Below are 13,809 nucleotides of genomic sequence, written 5' to 3' on the forward strand. Positions count from 1 at the left end.
TGTAGATAATCTGTCTTTTTAATTAATTATCATACCAGTCCAGGAAAAGCAAGGAAAATGAACACATCACGAGGAAGAACAGGATCCATACTCTAAAGCCAGCGTTGTTTTTGATTGCCTGTCAGGAAAAAGTTATCTCCATTACCACCACCACCACTAAACACACAGTAGAACTTCAACAATGGCATCCCAGGGTGACCATTGGTGGTTTCATTCTTCCCTCCCACAGAAGAAAGAACAAAACTTGCCCTTACTTTCAGGTGAAGAGAAGTCAGGTCAGTTATACTTCTTTAGATTTATCACACTGAACTTTCTCTCAACATCTTAAAATGGGTCATTTAAATTAAAAAAACCCAAAAGTCCCAAGACCCCCCCAGAGGGGAAAGAAACCATCAACAGCTATGGCAAAAGGGACAGCCTTAAAAGCTATTTTTTAAGTTTCAACACTGAAATTCTGTGGTTAGAAAGAACTTTTGTCATTTAAATAAACAGCACCTGACTGATAAAAGAAATACCCACCCCAAAACCTGACAGCTCCTTCTGGAGGCTGAGAGAGCACTGTCAGTGTTGCAGTCTGGGAGCAAGGAGCAAGCTTTGTGCTTGGATTCTCCTGCCCAAAAGTGAGACTTGTAGATCCCAGGGACCTGGTCTGCTCTCATTTTTCATATTTACACATAGAATAGATGATTTTTTTGTGATACAAACGTGACTGTGAGTGACAGTTTTGTATTCACCACCTTTCTTTCCTGTTTCTCAGCATGCTTTAGGAAACTTTGTTCTACCTACAAATGAAGCAAAAAAACTCTCCTGCCATGTTTGATGCATTTCTTGGGAGAGCTGAGCACCACATAACTCATCCTTGAGTTCCATATTCTGTGTGCTTTCAGGAGGGTGAGAAAATAAGGAAGAAAAACCCTGAGCTGTTTACTCAAAAAGCTTAACATAGGGACTCTGGTTTTACTGAAATCTCAGTTCCCAAAAGAAAACATCAATGCACTCTAATTAGTAAGACAATAGGATAGTTTTGTTGACTAGGAGAAGGTAAGAAGCATTCAGCATGGTAAAGAGACTCTTCTGCTAATGCTCAGCATTTAGCTCCAGTTTCAGCAATTTCAGCACTGCCTTTTATTCCTACTCAGCAGCTTTCTTTTGGTTTTAAATCAGCTTCACAGGTGCTTAAATACCTAACAAGTGACCTTCAGGTTTCAAACCCAGTGGATTGCTGCAGCCTGCATAGCTGTTCAGGCATGGGGGCAAGACAGGCAGTGCTGACTGCAGAACCTCAGCTGACCTGTGCAGTTTTACCACCATCATATCCTGACACCAAACACACCCATACTGGGGTAAGCTCACCCCTGCTGTTTTAAGCAGAACTTGGGTAAAACTGAGAGAGAAACAACTGAGTTTAAGACACAAGTTAAACCTCATCACCTCTCGTATGTCTTCGTTGCCTTCTTTGATATTCTCTGTTGCACCCACAACTAGTTGATGGATATTGTCAATATCAGTTTCCTGTTAAAAAACATGAAATTGAGAATCAGTGAGGAATGTCAGGAAAATGTACTTCCAAGGACTTGAGGAGCAAGCAAAACCCCTAAAATCTGGTGTTACTAACAGCTTAGTTTGAGTGATACAAAGGTTTAAGGCAATTAAGTTGTCATTTCTATACCTGTGATTCTATCAGCCTGGAGGGAGACCACCATAATCAACTGAAAGTGTCTGATTTAGCTCAGCTCAAATCTAACCTGTCAAACTTTTGCCAGCTCTTTTGGAAGAGGTGCCACCATTTCCAGGACAGATGCTATTAAATAATACACATAACAGGACACTAATCCTGAGGCAGAGAGAACATTCCATTGCTAGTATGTATTAATAAGTAACAAGAGTAGATGTCTTGATGTCGCATTTGAAAGATAAACAGACATATCGTTTCCTTCACATTGAAGTCAAAAGGTTCTCTATGTTTACATCCTGCATGAAACCAAAACCAAAATACCCCCAAGAAAGTCCTCACCTGCTGTAGTATTAAATCATACTGACCTGCTGCAGGACTTTTTCAGTGAATATCTCTTGTAATCTGGAGATTTCCACCACTTTTCCTTCAATTTGTCTTGGCAAAGAACAGAAACGCTTCATTAGAAACTAGTGCAACAGTTTTTGCTTCTGCAGACTCAGGTTCTCCAGCCCAGAATAGGGGCTGTTCAAACAGCAGACCTGTTGTGTCAGCAGTCTGCTAGGCAGCAATGGCCTGGGATTAGCTCTGACTATTCCTGGCTGGAAAACAACCAGCCTGCAGTGAAGCTCTGGGAAAGGCCCCCAGTGAGGTGCAGACAGCAGCCCCTGCCAGAGCTGCACCTACTTTCCATTTTTTGTCTAGCCTAACAGAATCCATGCTGGACCCTTAGTAGTGAACTGTTTATGCTACTAGGAAGTGTGTCCTTCACCTTGCCTGGTCTCTGCATGGGGGTCTGTGACTGCACCTCCCCACTGCTGTCCATGTATGCACAGGACAACAGGGTACGGATGGAATCTTCATCTTCTGAAACTTAGCTAAGTGAGGCATCCCAAATGGAACCAGTGCTACTACAGGTAGTCTGTGTGTCACTCAGAGCCATTCCTTACACCACGGGGCAGCACAATGTGTAAGCTTGCACAGTGTTTCCTGCACACTCCTCTATTTGTCCCTCCTTCTACCACAGCACTACAGTTCACAAAGTCAGTCAGGTGTCCTGCAGCAAAGTCCCTTGGGGTGGCTATCTGTGTTACAGGACTGGTGTGCACAGCACTCTGTCAAGGAACACAAAACTCTTACCTGACTTCATCAAAGAGATTGTTCATTTCACCAACGAGCCTCTGGTTCTCTTGTTCAAACTGGAAGAAGGAAAGACAGACATCACACATGAGTTCACATGCTAAGCCTCAGGGAGCTTTCTTCAGTCCCTCCACTCCTGATCAACCAACTTCTGCCCTTCCTTGCATCTATTTGCAGTATGTCTCAACTGGAAAGATCTTCCAAGAGTTACTAATCCTGACCTGCATGAACGACACAAACTGCTAATCTGCAGCCAGTCACTGCAACACTTCTCAAGTCCTCCATTAAGGAAACAAACCCCAAAATAATGGCAAGATTTTGCTCCAGTTCCTTTTGCAGTAGGGAAAAACTGAGTGCATGAAATCTGCCCTTATTATCTGAGAAATGGGAGTGAGGAAAGCTCTCATGCTTGCAAAAGCGTGCTTCTCCTTGTCACATCTTTGCACTGTCCTTCATATTATTCATGTGCTGCCCATGGCATGAAGTGAAGAGCTTTTACATTTTGCTGCAGTATGAAATATTTTCCTAGCTCTTATTTCATACTTCACAAATGCACTGGCTTTAGTTATTCCAGCAGACTGCTTCCATTTACAGTTTGTAAGTAATGAGTGACACAGTTCCATACGCTTCTGGTGCTGCATTTTCGCATACGAGCACAAATAGAAGGCTATACAGGAAAATAAGCTTTGACTTGATGGTCAGACCATTTGGGATTCATCACAGAAGGAGTGATCATGCAGCGAGTACAATTTGCTGAAGCAAAATCTGCACAGCCAAAGCACAGTAACTGTGCTGCTACATCTGGTGATCAGCTCACCACTGTGATGCTCACTGTGCCCCAATCATGCCACCAGGGTCACTATCCCAGAGCTGTTCAGATCTTCCTTACAGAACTTGTGCCAACTCCTTATGCATATCACTTCAGATGCTGATGCATATGTCCCTGGAAATGATCCAGGGTGTCACACAAAGTACTTTCAGAATACCAGGAGAGAGAAGAAATGATGTGTGTGTATTACTCAGGGTCAGGGGAGAGAGATCCAGTGCAGCCACTGAGGAGTTTGTTCTGCTCCTCTCTCTCCCCAGATACAGAGTCCTAAGCAAGTGCTGCTGCTCGCCCGATTTCACACTCTGACATCTTGGTTAACTAACCACTTTGCCCTCTTGAACTTTCTGCTAGATTATTAAACTGAATGCCACCAGAAGAGCAGGTGAGAGGGCTGGCTTAAAGGAAGAGTGGAGAGCAGGAGCTGAGCCACAGCTCATCACAGAAAGGCAAGACAACAGAAGGGCAACCACCCTTCCCACCCTTCGCCCGCATCCCCTCCAGTATCACACCCCTCTCCATCGCTGCTGTCCCCCACTCTTCTGCTGTAACATTTTTCATCAGGCACATCAGGATCTCAGAGGAACAGTACCTGACTCTCTGCCTACAGTAAATTAAATGTCAGACTGATGGGGGGAATGGTAACCACAATTTTGTAGGTTCCATTTGGCAGAAGTGAGTGTGAAATGACAGGTATGCTTCAAGAGGAACAGTGAATCTCACAGGACAAGGTTCAGTCTTCTGACATTGGTGATCTATGTCATGAAGAAAAATGAAAAGTTATTTTTTCTTTCAAAACACAACTTTCTTTTGGTATTAGAGGTTCACTGTCTACCTGGTTGGCAAGAACAGCTTTCTCTCCTTGGTTATAGGACTCCAGAGAGTCCAAGATCACAGACAAGGAGGAGAGCTGTCAGGCACAGTCACCTTCACTGCAGGGTAGAGGCCTTGGGGAAGGAGCATAGCCCTATGGGTGGAGGAGGAACATACCACACAGCTCCCTGAAGTCCTGATTTCCACCCTTAAATACTCTATGGTTTTGTTAAATAAAAGCATGTTGCAAAGCATTCAGGTGTCATTTTCACTGCTGTCTGTAGTGCCTCCTCCTACAGAGCAGAGCATTTGCTGAAGTACCATTGATTAATGCTACTTCACAGTGGCAGGTGGTTAAAGGTGTTCCATCACTGCACTCCTTTACATTCATCCATTGTACATCTCTGCTTTCAGTGGAATCACCTCAGAACAAAGCCAAGGAAGAGAGAAACGAACCAAAGCCACAAGATTTAGTCCTGAGTTGACTGGTTGGTCCCTAAGTGGCTAAATGGGGCCAGCCAGCAATAATTGTTTTTCTGACTTCTGCAAGGATTTCTGCATAAATACTCAACTGCAAACATTCTCTACTTTGCTGCCTTAGTAAAACAGATAACTAATTTAGAAGGCCAATTTTCAACAAAGAAACAGTGAATGATTTTAATCCCTTACAAATGGCACAAATCCACTCCAGAAAGTATTCTTTACAAAACCCCTTTGATATTTAAAGCCCTTCACTGGCACAGATTGCTTTTAAACCGCTAACTGAGCTCTGCAGTTTGAAATGATGGCACAGACAGTGCTAAGATTGTGCTAAAACAGTCAGCTGAACCAAAGGTTAGAGCCCAGAACACAGCACTGAGCAGTGTGACACACAGAGGGATTTACACGATGGGAACTCCAGCAATCAGCATAGCTCAGTGATTTGTGGCTTACTGAAGCAGGCTCTTTCCTGACAGTGAAATACTCTGTCACTAAAGTATGGCATGAAGTGACAAACTGCTTAAGATGCATCTAAAAAGAATCACTTCTTTTATGCTATCCCATGAGATAAGTCATATCTACTGTACTTGAATATAAGACAAAGAAGCCCTGAGATAAAGTCAGGGGAAATGAGGTATTTTCACAACTTCAAAGAGCACAGCCAGATTTTTTTCCCACTCAATGCAACCACAAGACATCTGCTCACAATAACTGTAAAAGCCATTAATATACCTGTACTCAGGCTTCTAAACTGAAGTTTATTGTGCAAATCATACAATTGCCTGCAACCACTTTGAGCAACGCAAAAGCTCTCTCCTGTGGGCAAATCACTGACAGCAATTGCTGCTGTAACAATGTGATAGGGCTTTGAATCATTATTTTCCCCACAGGAAGGATCACAGAACCATGACTGAGAAATGTTAAGTATGATCTGACACAACACATTCCAATTTAAAACCAGCACAGCACTTTCTACACTGTATCCTACCCTCTTCTAAGTGCTGCTGGATTTTCTGACTAACCTAAATGCAGTTGGTCCACGCTTCACAGATCAACTGTTCAAAAAGAAGAAATTGCCTTCTCTCTAGCAGCACATAATGCAAAAGAGAAGTAATAATAACTGTCCTTTGAATAAATTCACTAGAGCTGTGAGGGCTTATTAGGTGTCTGTAAAGAGCCTTTGATTCCTACATTAAAAGCAGCAAGTCAGTGTGAAGAGTTCATGTGAGCAATGAAAAAAAGCAATCTGCAGTCAAACACTCAAATTATTTCCTCACAGACTTTGGCAACTCATCTGAGTCATGAGGTATCTAGGGCCTTACTCGAAAAAGTAAAAAGGATTTCATGGTAAAAAAAATGTATTTATTCATTCCCAGAGTACCATGGCAAGGGGTGTACAGTGGGAGGCCTACCAAAAGCAACCCAACATTCAGTAGTCAGGTTACTAATAAGTCCTGTCCGAGCCATCACCTCTGATGCTTGCTTCCTCCGGCTCCTCTGGAAGCTCGGAGCAAGAGGGCTACCAATATTTTTGGTCTGTATTTAGGCAGAGTATGTAAAGAATTCTCTTTAAAAAGACACAGAAAGCAGGAGTAAGACTTTATCATTCAGGCTGGCACTCAGTAACAGCATGAGAGCATCAAAAGCAGCCTCTAAAGAACCTTTTCTCTTTGACAAACCATACCCTAATTATGTGCAACTTACTCATCCCTGATGGGAAGAGTGATGCAAATTGTGTTTGGGAACATCTCTGATGACTGCCAAGGAAACTTCACATATGCATGCTGCAGCAGCCCTCTGCCTCAGTAAAAGCTCACCATTTGGAAAACTGCACAACTGCTGCCTAGTTACAAATCAGTTTTTCTTTCTTTATGCAAAAGGCAGCTACTGTAGGTTTTGGAAGGATTTGGAGCCATGTCCAAAAGGACAGGTTTCAGGAATATGCCCAGGCCTGACAGACAGGTTGTCTGCATTCACGACCATGTCTGAAATTTTGTACTAGAGCAGTTCAACTGCCTGCAGAATTGGATCAAAACAAACATGCTCCTAACAGGGAAATGCAGAAAAGGTCAAATTCATGAGATTCTGTTGGGACAGACAACTTGTAGCTGGTCCTTCTGGTAAACCAATCTGATGTGGATAATCAGGATAGAGAGGAACAAGAAGAAGTGTAACTTCATAGATGTTCTTCTTAAGGAGTGCAACTATTTGAGGTATGTTCTAGAAGTAGTCCAAGTATAAAACAGCCAACACTTTAGCCTTTGAGAAGTTTCACAATGCTTTTGCTGATGTTGCCTTAACTTCTGTTGTTTCCTGACTAAAAATGCAGTCAACAATTTTGATTTTAATAACAATTCTACTTGCAGTTGTTGAAAAATAGTTGCTACCGATTTCACAGCTCCGTGCAAGTATTTTGTAGCCAGTTAAAATGTTAGCAGCTACTAGAAGAACCAAGAAGTCCTGTGCAAAAGGTGTATCTTGATATGGCATTATTCTGCATAAAATAAAAGCTGAAAATGAACGTGGGAAGAGCTGCCCTTTTTTAACACACGTGCAGACAGCAGAAGATGCAACACAACGGACGACAATGCACACGACACACTTACCATCTGTATTTCTTCAGGTGACAGCTCATCCTCGCCTTTGCCATCCCCCCATAACCCAAGGTTACTCTGGGCATCAGGCAAATTCCTGTCTGTAAAAGAACCACCAAGCACCTGAGACAATGCAGGACACTAAACAGCAAAGTGAAAACAATTTTCACCCATTTTAAATGCCAACGAAATTGTTGCTTCTCATTTGGCAGGAGCCGAGATTCACCCTGGATCTACAGCACAAAATGACACCAATGGCCTTTAACTTCTTGTCCCGGTTTGGGGGGGCCAGGCAGATCCTCTCTTGCCTCCCACTGGGGCAGAAAAATGAGACTCACACAAATGGATTGCAGAAGTGATGGAAAATTTAAATGGAAAAGCAGTAAAGCTACATGCACAGTGACAAACCCAAAGCATACAGAGTCCCTTGCAGCATACCCAAAAGCCTGCCAAAACATTTCCCTTCTCCCTACCTGAGGGTACACTCAAAACCCCCAGGGCTCTTTCTTCCCCCTCCACTGCTAGGCTAGTCTCAAGACTGGCCAGGTCTGAGACTGCCCCCCCCCCAATTCTCCTCCTGGCATTAAGCCTAGCCAGGCCTAAGAGGCCTTGAGATACTCCCCCACCATTACCAGATAGGAAAGCATCTCTCATGGGAGTAGGGAGAGAAGAAAGAGGAAGTGTGAGACCCGCATTTCAGTATCTGAAGGGGACCTACAAGAAGGCTGGGGACTATTTAGAAGGGCTTGTAGCAATAGGACGAGGGGCAATGGTTTGAAACTGGAGCAGGGCAGATTCAGGTTGGGCATCAGGAAGAAGTTCTGCACAATGAGAGTGGTGAGATAGTGGAAAAGGTTGCCCAGGGATGTGGTTGATGCCCTGTCCCTGGAGACATTCAAAATCAGATTTGATGCGGCCATGGGCAGCCTCATCTAGCTGGAGGTGTCCCAGCCAACGGCAGAGGGGGTTGGACAGGATGACCTTTGAGTCTGTGGATCTGTGATTGTCTCTCTCAGTTCAAGCTGCTTACCAGGCTGCAAATCCTGCAGCATACTGGCTAAGGGGTCTCCCTGCGAGTCACAGGAATCGGATCTGATCCCACAAACTAACCCTTACACATCATAGCTGCTCCATTGATTTCAGATGTACTTCCCTTTGATTAAAGCTAATCATCTGCATAAATTTTAGCAGGAGCTGGGCATAAAAGATCTTGAAGGGCTATTTCTGGGATATTCCCTTCTGGAAGATTTATTTTTAGGCTTAATTATATACTTCTGATTATAGACTAAGAAGTTAGAATGGGAAAGAAAAGAGAGCATGCTACAGGAACATACTGCAGCTGAAGCTGTTCCAGCATCAGTGTTTCACATCCTAACAACAAGACTGCTCTCCTGAGGCCTCTCCTCCCCACAAGCTGTGACGCTTGCACAAAACCCAAAAGACAGATTTGCACCACCCCACAATGGATCCCAGCTGAACCTGCTTTGACTTACCAGATGCAGCCTACAAATTAAAAGTACAGAAAGGTTTTGGTTTGACTTGTTCATAGACTTCAGACTTCCCCTTTATGCCATTTTTATTCAGGCACTTTAAAGTATTTTCATTTGTTTTGTTATAACCTTCAAACCTAATGCCTTCCAATTGCATAAGCAGCACTGATGCATCAACAATCAGATACTGACTTGATTTGGGAAGCCTCTGAAAGTAGTCCTATTCATAAACCAATACATGAAATGCATTAGAAGGAGCTTTCCTCTTTATCCTTCACTGAGGTACCTGTGACAACACTTGAAAACTAAACATTATAAAAGTGTATTCCTGTGCTTCCCACCAGCCAAACCAGGATGGACAATCTTACAAATTAAGGGTGTGGGTAAGGAATATAGTTAAAGAAAAATGGGAAATCATCACAAACAAGTCAAAACCACAGCCAAAATCCAACCCCCAAATAGATTTGTTCTTTCTTACAAGTAGTAGAAATAAATCCATGAATATCTCTAAAGATAGAAGGGATTCACTTTGCTTTCCAAGGGGTATCATCAGTATTTCAAGTCTGTTTCACAGAAATACAAAACTTATTTGTTTAGGTAATCAAGGTATTTACATGATAGCCAAATGACAATGAATTATTTACTGGATTCAAAGAAAATAAGATCATTAGTTGACACAGACACACACAAAAATGATAAATACATTCCTGGTTTATCCCAGAGGGGCCAATTACTTTCAGGCATGGGCAAAACCACAGCAGCTGTAGCCAACATGACTGTTAATAAGCAAATGCACTCGTGGTAAGAGGTAAGTGAGGAACACACCCATCTCCCCAGAGTTCCTCCTGTCACTATGGTGTGTTTCTGGGTGCTGAGAAAGTTGTCCTGCAGCTTCCATGGAGCCAACATTAAAACTTTTCCACAGATCATCCAGCAAAAGCCAAACTACATTTCTTGTGCAGAAAGCGAAGTAGTTGAGGCATGACAGTGATGATCAATTCCTCTGAACCATTTTCCATGCTGAAAGGACACAGCTGCTCAGCTTGTGGCCCAGTTCAAAAGCTACTCATTGTTTACATCTATTTCCATAAACTAAATGTCAAATCTGTAATATGTAAATAAATACTGTCAGCATAATAAAAGCAATCTCCAGACAGACTAATTTCCTACCGTGAGGCATGTCCAGCATAATTCTAATGTAAGCAGGTGCTTTGCCTCCAAACAAAAGTAATCACATTGTATTTGGTTTCTGCCAAAACACCAGACAAAACCCAAGTTGTGCTTCAGCACACCAAGCAGGACCTTCAGCTGCTCATCAGGACATTCAAATTAAGGACAGGACCACAAGCTGCTCTCAGAAGAACTAACTTTACAGCTGAGATATTTTAACAGGAGGGCCCCAGGCATGCTGAGGATGGCTAATTCATACATACAATACAAATGATCACCATTCTCTAAACCATCAACATCCTGAGGATGAAATAGTTTATTCCTAAACATGGCAATTTCTCCACTTTCTTAAATATTTCAAAAGTTACTTGGGAAAAAAACCCACCCAGAACTCAAAAGCTGTAAGATTTAAAGTGAACTTCTTGTTTCCTAGTCATCTTGTTCTTGCTATTTCCATACTCTTGACAACCACCTACCAGCCAAGTCACAAGGCTGATTTCTAAAAGCAGTAGCAACCAACACTTGCCCTTATGTGAGGAATCACAGACTGTGTGCATTAAACTGTTTCAGATAGATTGATTGTGATACACAAGTGTCATGGTTTTCTCAAAGTCCAGTCAGCAATTCCTTTTAAGCACTGCATCAGTGTCACTTATGTGACAGACCCCCTGTATTCTTACTAAAAAAGCATAAACTAATAAACCTGAAAACTGGAGCAATCACAACTGAAGTACAATAAACAAAGCTTAACTTCTGTTTACTGCAATGGTTTGGTGTGTCCAAGGCAACCAAAGAACAGCATTTTCCATGGTATGTCACAGACTTTTGGAGCTGAAAACTGTAATGACACTATATGGTGTGAGCACAGGCTTTCAGAGATTGCAGAGACATCAGTAACAAGGCAGGAGCACAGGGCAGTGAAGATGCTGCTGCTGCTGCTGCTTCTCTGCTGGCACAGCTGCAAAACACTGATAACGTGTGGAGGTGAAACTCATCTGTGTTGGCCACTATAAAAATGTAGTAAGCACTAGAAATGACACATAATCAAATCCTTGACTTACAATAAATTCAGTGTCAGGGGGAAATAAAAGCATCCTGACAGGGCTGCAGAAGTACAAACTAGTTAGGAAGATAAGCAGTGCCCCATCAGAACATGAAACCCTGAGAATGCTGTGAGGTAATTCAGCATTAGAGACTTCATCTAGAAATGGAGTACCCACCTCACATGAATCCATGGCCCTAGAGCTGCCAGCCTGAGGAACTTTACTCTTCCAGGAAAAATCACCAAGAAACAATAACTAATTCTCAGCATAACATGGCCATGCAGTGCATATTTTCTGTCTTGATGCATTAGCCTAGTGTTTCTCTCAAACAGCAAAACCCAAATCAGAAATGTCACACTATATCACAGAGTACTTTGGACTCCTCCAGACAGCACAAGCAGAACTCAGGCCAGAGAAAGCAAGTTCAGAATGGCAGATGAGATTTCTCTTTGGGTATGAAACTTGACATCTGCACAGTGGTGTTAGGGTGAAAGGCACTCTGCAACTAAGTTCTGCTAAAGGACACGTCCCAGGACAGACTGAAGAGAAGAGACTTAAATGCCCCAGCCTCAAAAGCAAGCCAACAAGGAATCAGAAGCAATGTTCTCAAGTCCTATCAAGAACAGCACTGGTCAAAATGATCCCAGGGGCAGAGATATTGCTTTGGATTTCTGGTTACCTCCTTGCCCACTGAAAGATGAGATGAAGTCCTTCCAGTGGGGCAACTCAGTGCTGTGGAGAACACCATGCACAAAACTGGTGGAATGGATCTGGCCATTCCCTTTATGAGCACATTCTGCCTTTGAATTGTTACTGTAGAATTGCCCAGCTCAGTGTCTCTGTGCTTAGCTACAAACTAGAAAATGTTCCCAGAAAGCTGTTAAAACTACTTTCCAACTTCTTGCCAGGAGTAAAAGGAAAGTGGAAAAAAAATCAGCCAGATCTCAGCAGATATGCAAGCTGATGGACACTGATAAAAATACATTAAAAGGACAGAGTTCACACAGAGTACATGGAGAGGATGAAGAATCCAGCAAGGCACAAGCCTTTTTTAGCTGGCATAAGACTTTTTTAACTGCTTGAAATAAACAACTGAAGAAGTTTTGAGATTTTGCTTCCTCAGTCTCACAATGTACTTCACAAAAGCCTGACAACTCAGGCAAGATGAAAATAGAAAAGGTGCAAGTCACAGGAACAGTCCCTTGTAAGGTGAAGAAAATACTACTGAACTGTCTGACAGGCCTTGCCACAGAAAGTGAAATATAGCTGTGTTTTATTCTTACCTTTGTTCTCCTCAGCAGAAAGTTTTTCTTCAGAATCATCCAAAGGATTCTGTGAAGGTTTATCAGAAGAAAAAGGGGTTTTGGACACGTTGCTCTGCTCAGGTTCAAGTCTTGACCTAGAAGCAGAAGGTTTACATTAACTGATGGTACACAGTTGAATTTGTCTAGACCAAGGACAACCAGTTCACTTGTTGTTAACCCTTGCTAACTTCATGTTGAAGATTTCCCAGTCAAGACACAAAATGTACTTCTACTGACATATGTACTACAAAGGCCAAGAAAGCATGGATAGCATTCCAATGTTCAGGGCTGAGAACTCTACTGCATAGAACCAGAGATATTGAATTAAACTCCCTTTAAAAAATGCAGTCTATTACAATACATGTGTTTTAAAAACCCCACACTGACATTTTGGTCATACTGAAAATTCTTTCTAGCACCACTAGCCAGCACCACTACTTTATATATACTCCACCACTAGATAGCTACTACTACATTTAAATCCCTGTAGTGAAATTTTAATACAAAGGCAATGCAAGAGAGGAGAAGCATATTCAGAGATGATATTGAGTACTTGGCAAGTACGGTTCACTGTGCCACCAAAAAAGTTTACAAGTATCATAGAATCAATAAGGTTGGAAAAGACCTCAAAGATCAAGTCCAACCTGTCACCCAACACCTCATGACTACTAAACCATGGCACCAAGTGCCACGTCCAGTCCCCTCTTGAACACTTCCAGGGATGGTGACTCCACCACCTCCCTGGGCAGCACATCCCAATGGCCAATTACTCTCTCTGTGAAGAACTTTCTCCTCACCTCCAGCCTAAACTTCCCTGGGGCAGTCTGAGACTGTGTCCTCTTGTTCTGGTGCTGGTTGCCTGGGGGAAGAGACCAATCCTCTTCTGGCTACGACCTCCCTTCAGGTAGTTGTAGACAGCAATAAGGTCTCCCCTGAGCCTCCTCTTCTCCAGGCTAAACAACCCCAGCTCCCTCAGCCTCTCCTCACAGGGCTGTGCTCAAGGCCTCTCCCCAGCCTCGTTGCCCTTCTCTGGACACGTTCAAGAGTCTCAGTGTCCTTCTTAAATTGAGTAACAGAGACATATTTTTTTTTCCCAGTAAAGTTCTGTGGTTTCTTGTTTTCTAAAATGAATTCTGCAACTGCTTCATGACAGACAGTTAAATGCCTACAAATTACACTGTTAAAGAAGCTAAAGAACAATGTAAAAACTAAAAATCAACGTGCTGAATCACCTGCTGTGCCACCTTCATCACTTCCTCCTCTCTTAAATATAATCA

General features: G+C 42.7%; 1 protein-coding gene across 1 annotated transcript in view; it reads right to left on the minus strand.

Moving 5' to 3' along the window:
- Window positions 1-13,809, minus strand: part of STX18 (syntaxin 18) — a 47,360-nt gene continuing 33,551 nt past the window's right edge. The window contains exons 6-11 of the mRNA XM_068149489.1: window positions 12,512-12,627; window positions 7,538-7,626; window positions 2,813-2,871; window positions 2,041-2,110; window positions 1,432-1,512; window positions 1-118 (exon numbers count right to left, since the gene is read on the minus strand). Coding sequence (XP_068005590.1) covers window positions 23-118; window positions 1,432-1,512; window positions 2,041-2,110; window positions 2,813-2,871; window positions 7,538-7,626; window positions 12,512-12,627 — 511 coding nt within the window. The 3' untranslated portion in view covers window positions 1-22. The remainder of the gene's footprint in view (window positions 119-1,431; window positions 1,513-2,040; window positions 2,111-2,812; window positions 2,872-7,537; window positions 7,627-12,511; window positions 12,628-13,809) is intronic.

Source organism: Melanerpes formicivorus, unplaced genomic scaffold (assembly GCF_026170545.1).
Source record: "Melanerpes formicivorus ecotype bairdi unplaced genomic scaffold, bMelFor1.0.p_v2 SCAF_18, whole genome shotgun sequence".
NCBI lineage: Eukaryota > Metazoa > Chordata > Aves > Piciformes > Picidae > Melanerpes > Melanerpes formicivorus.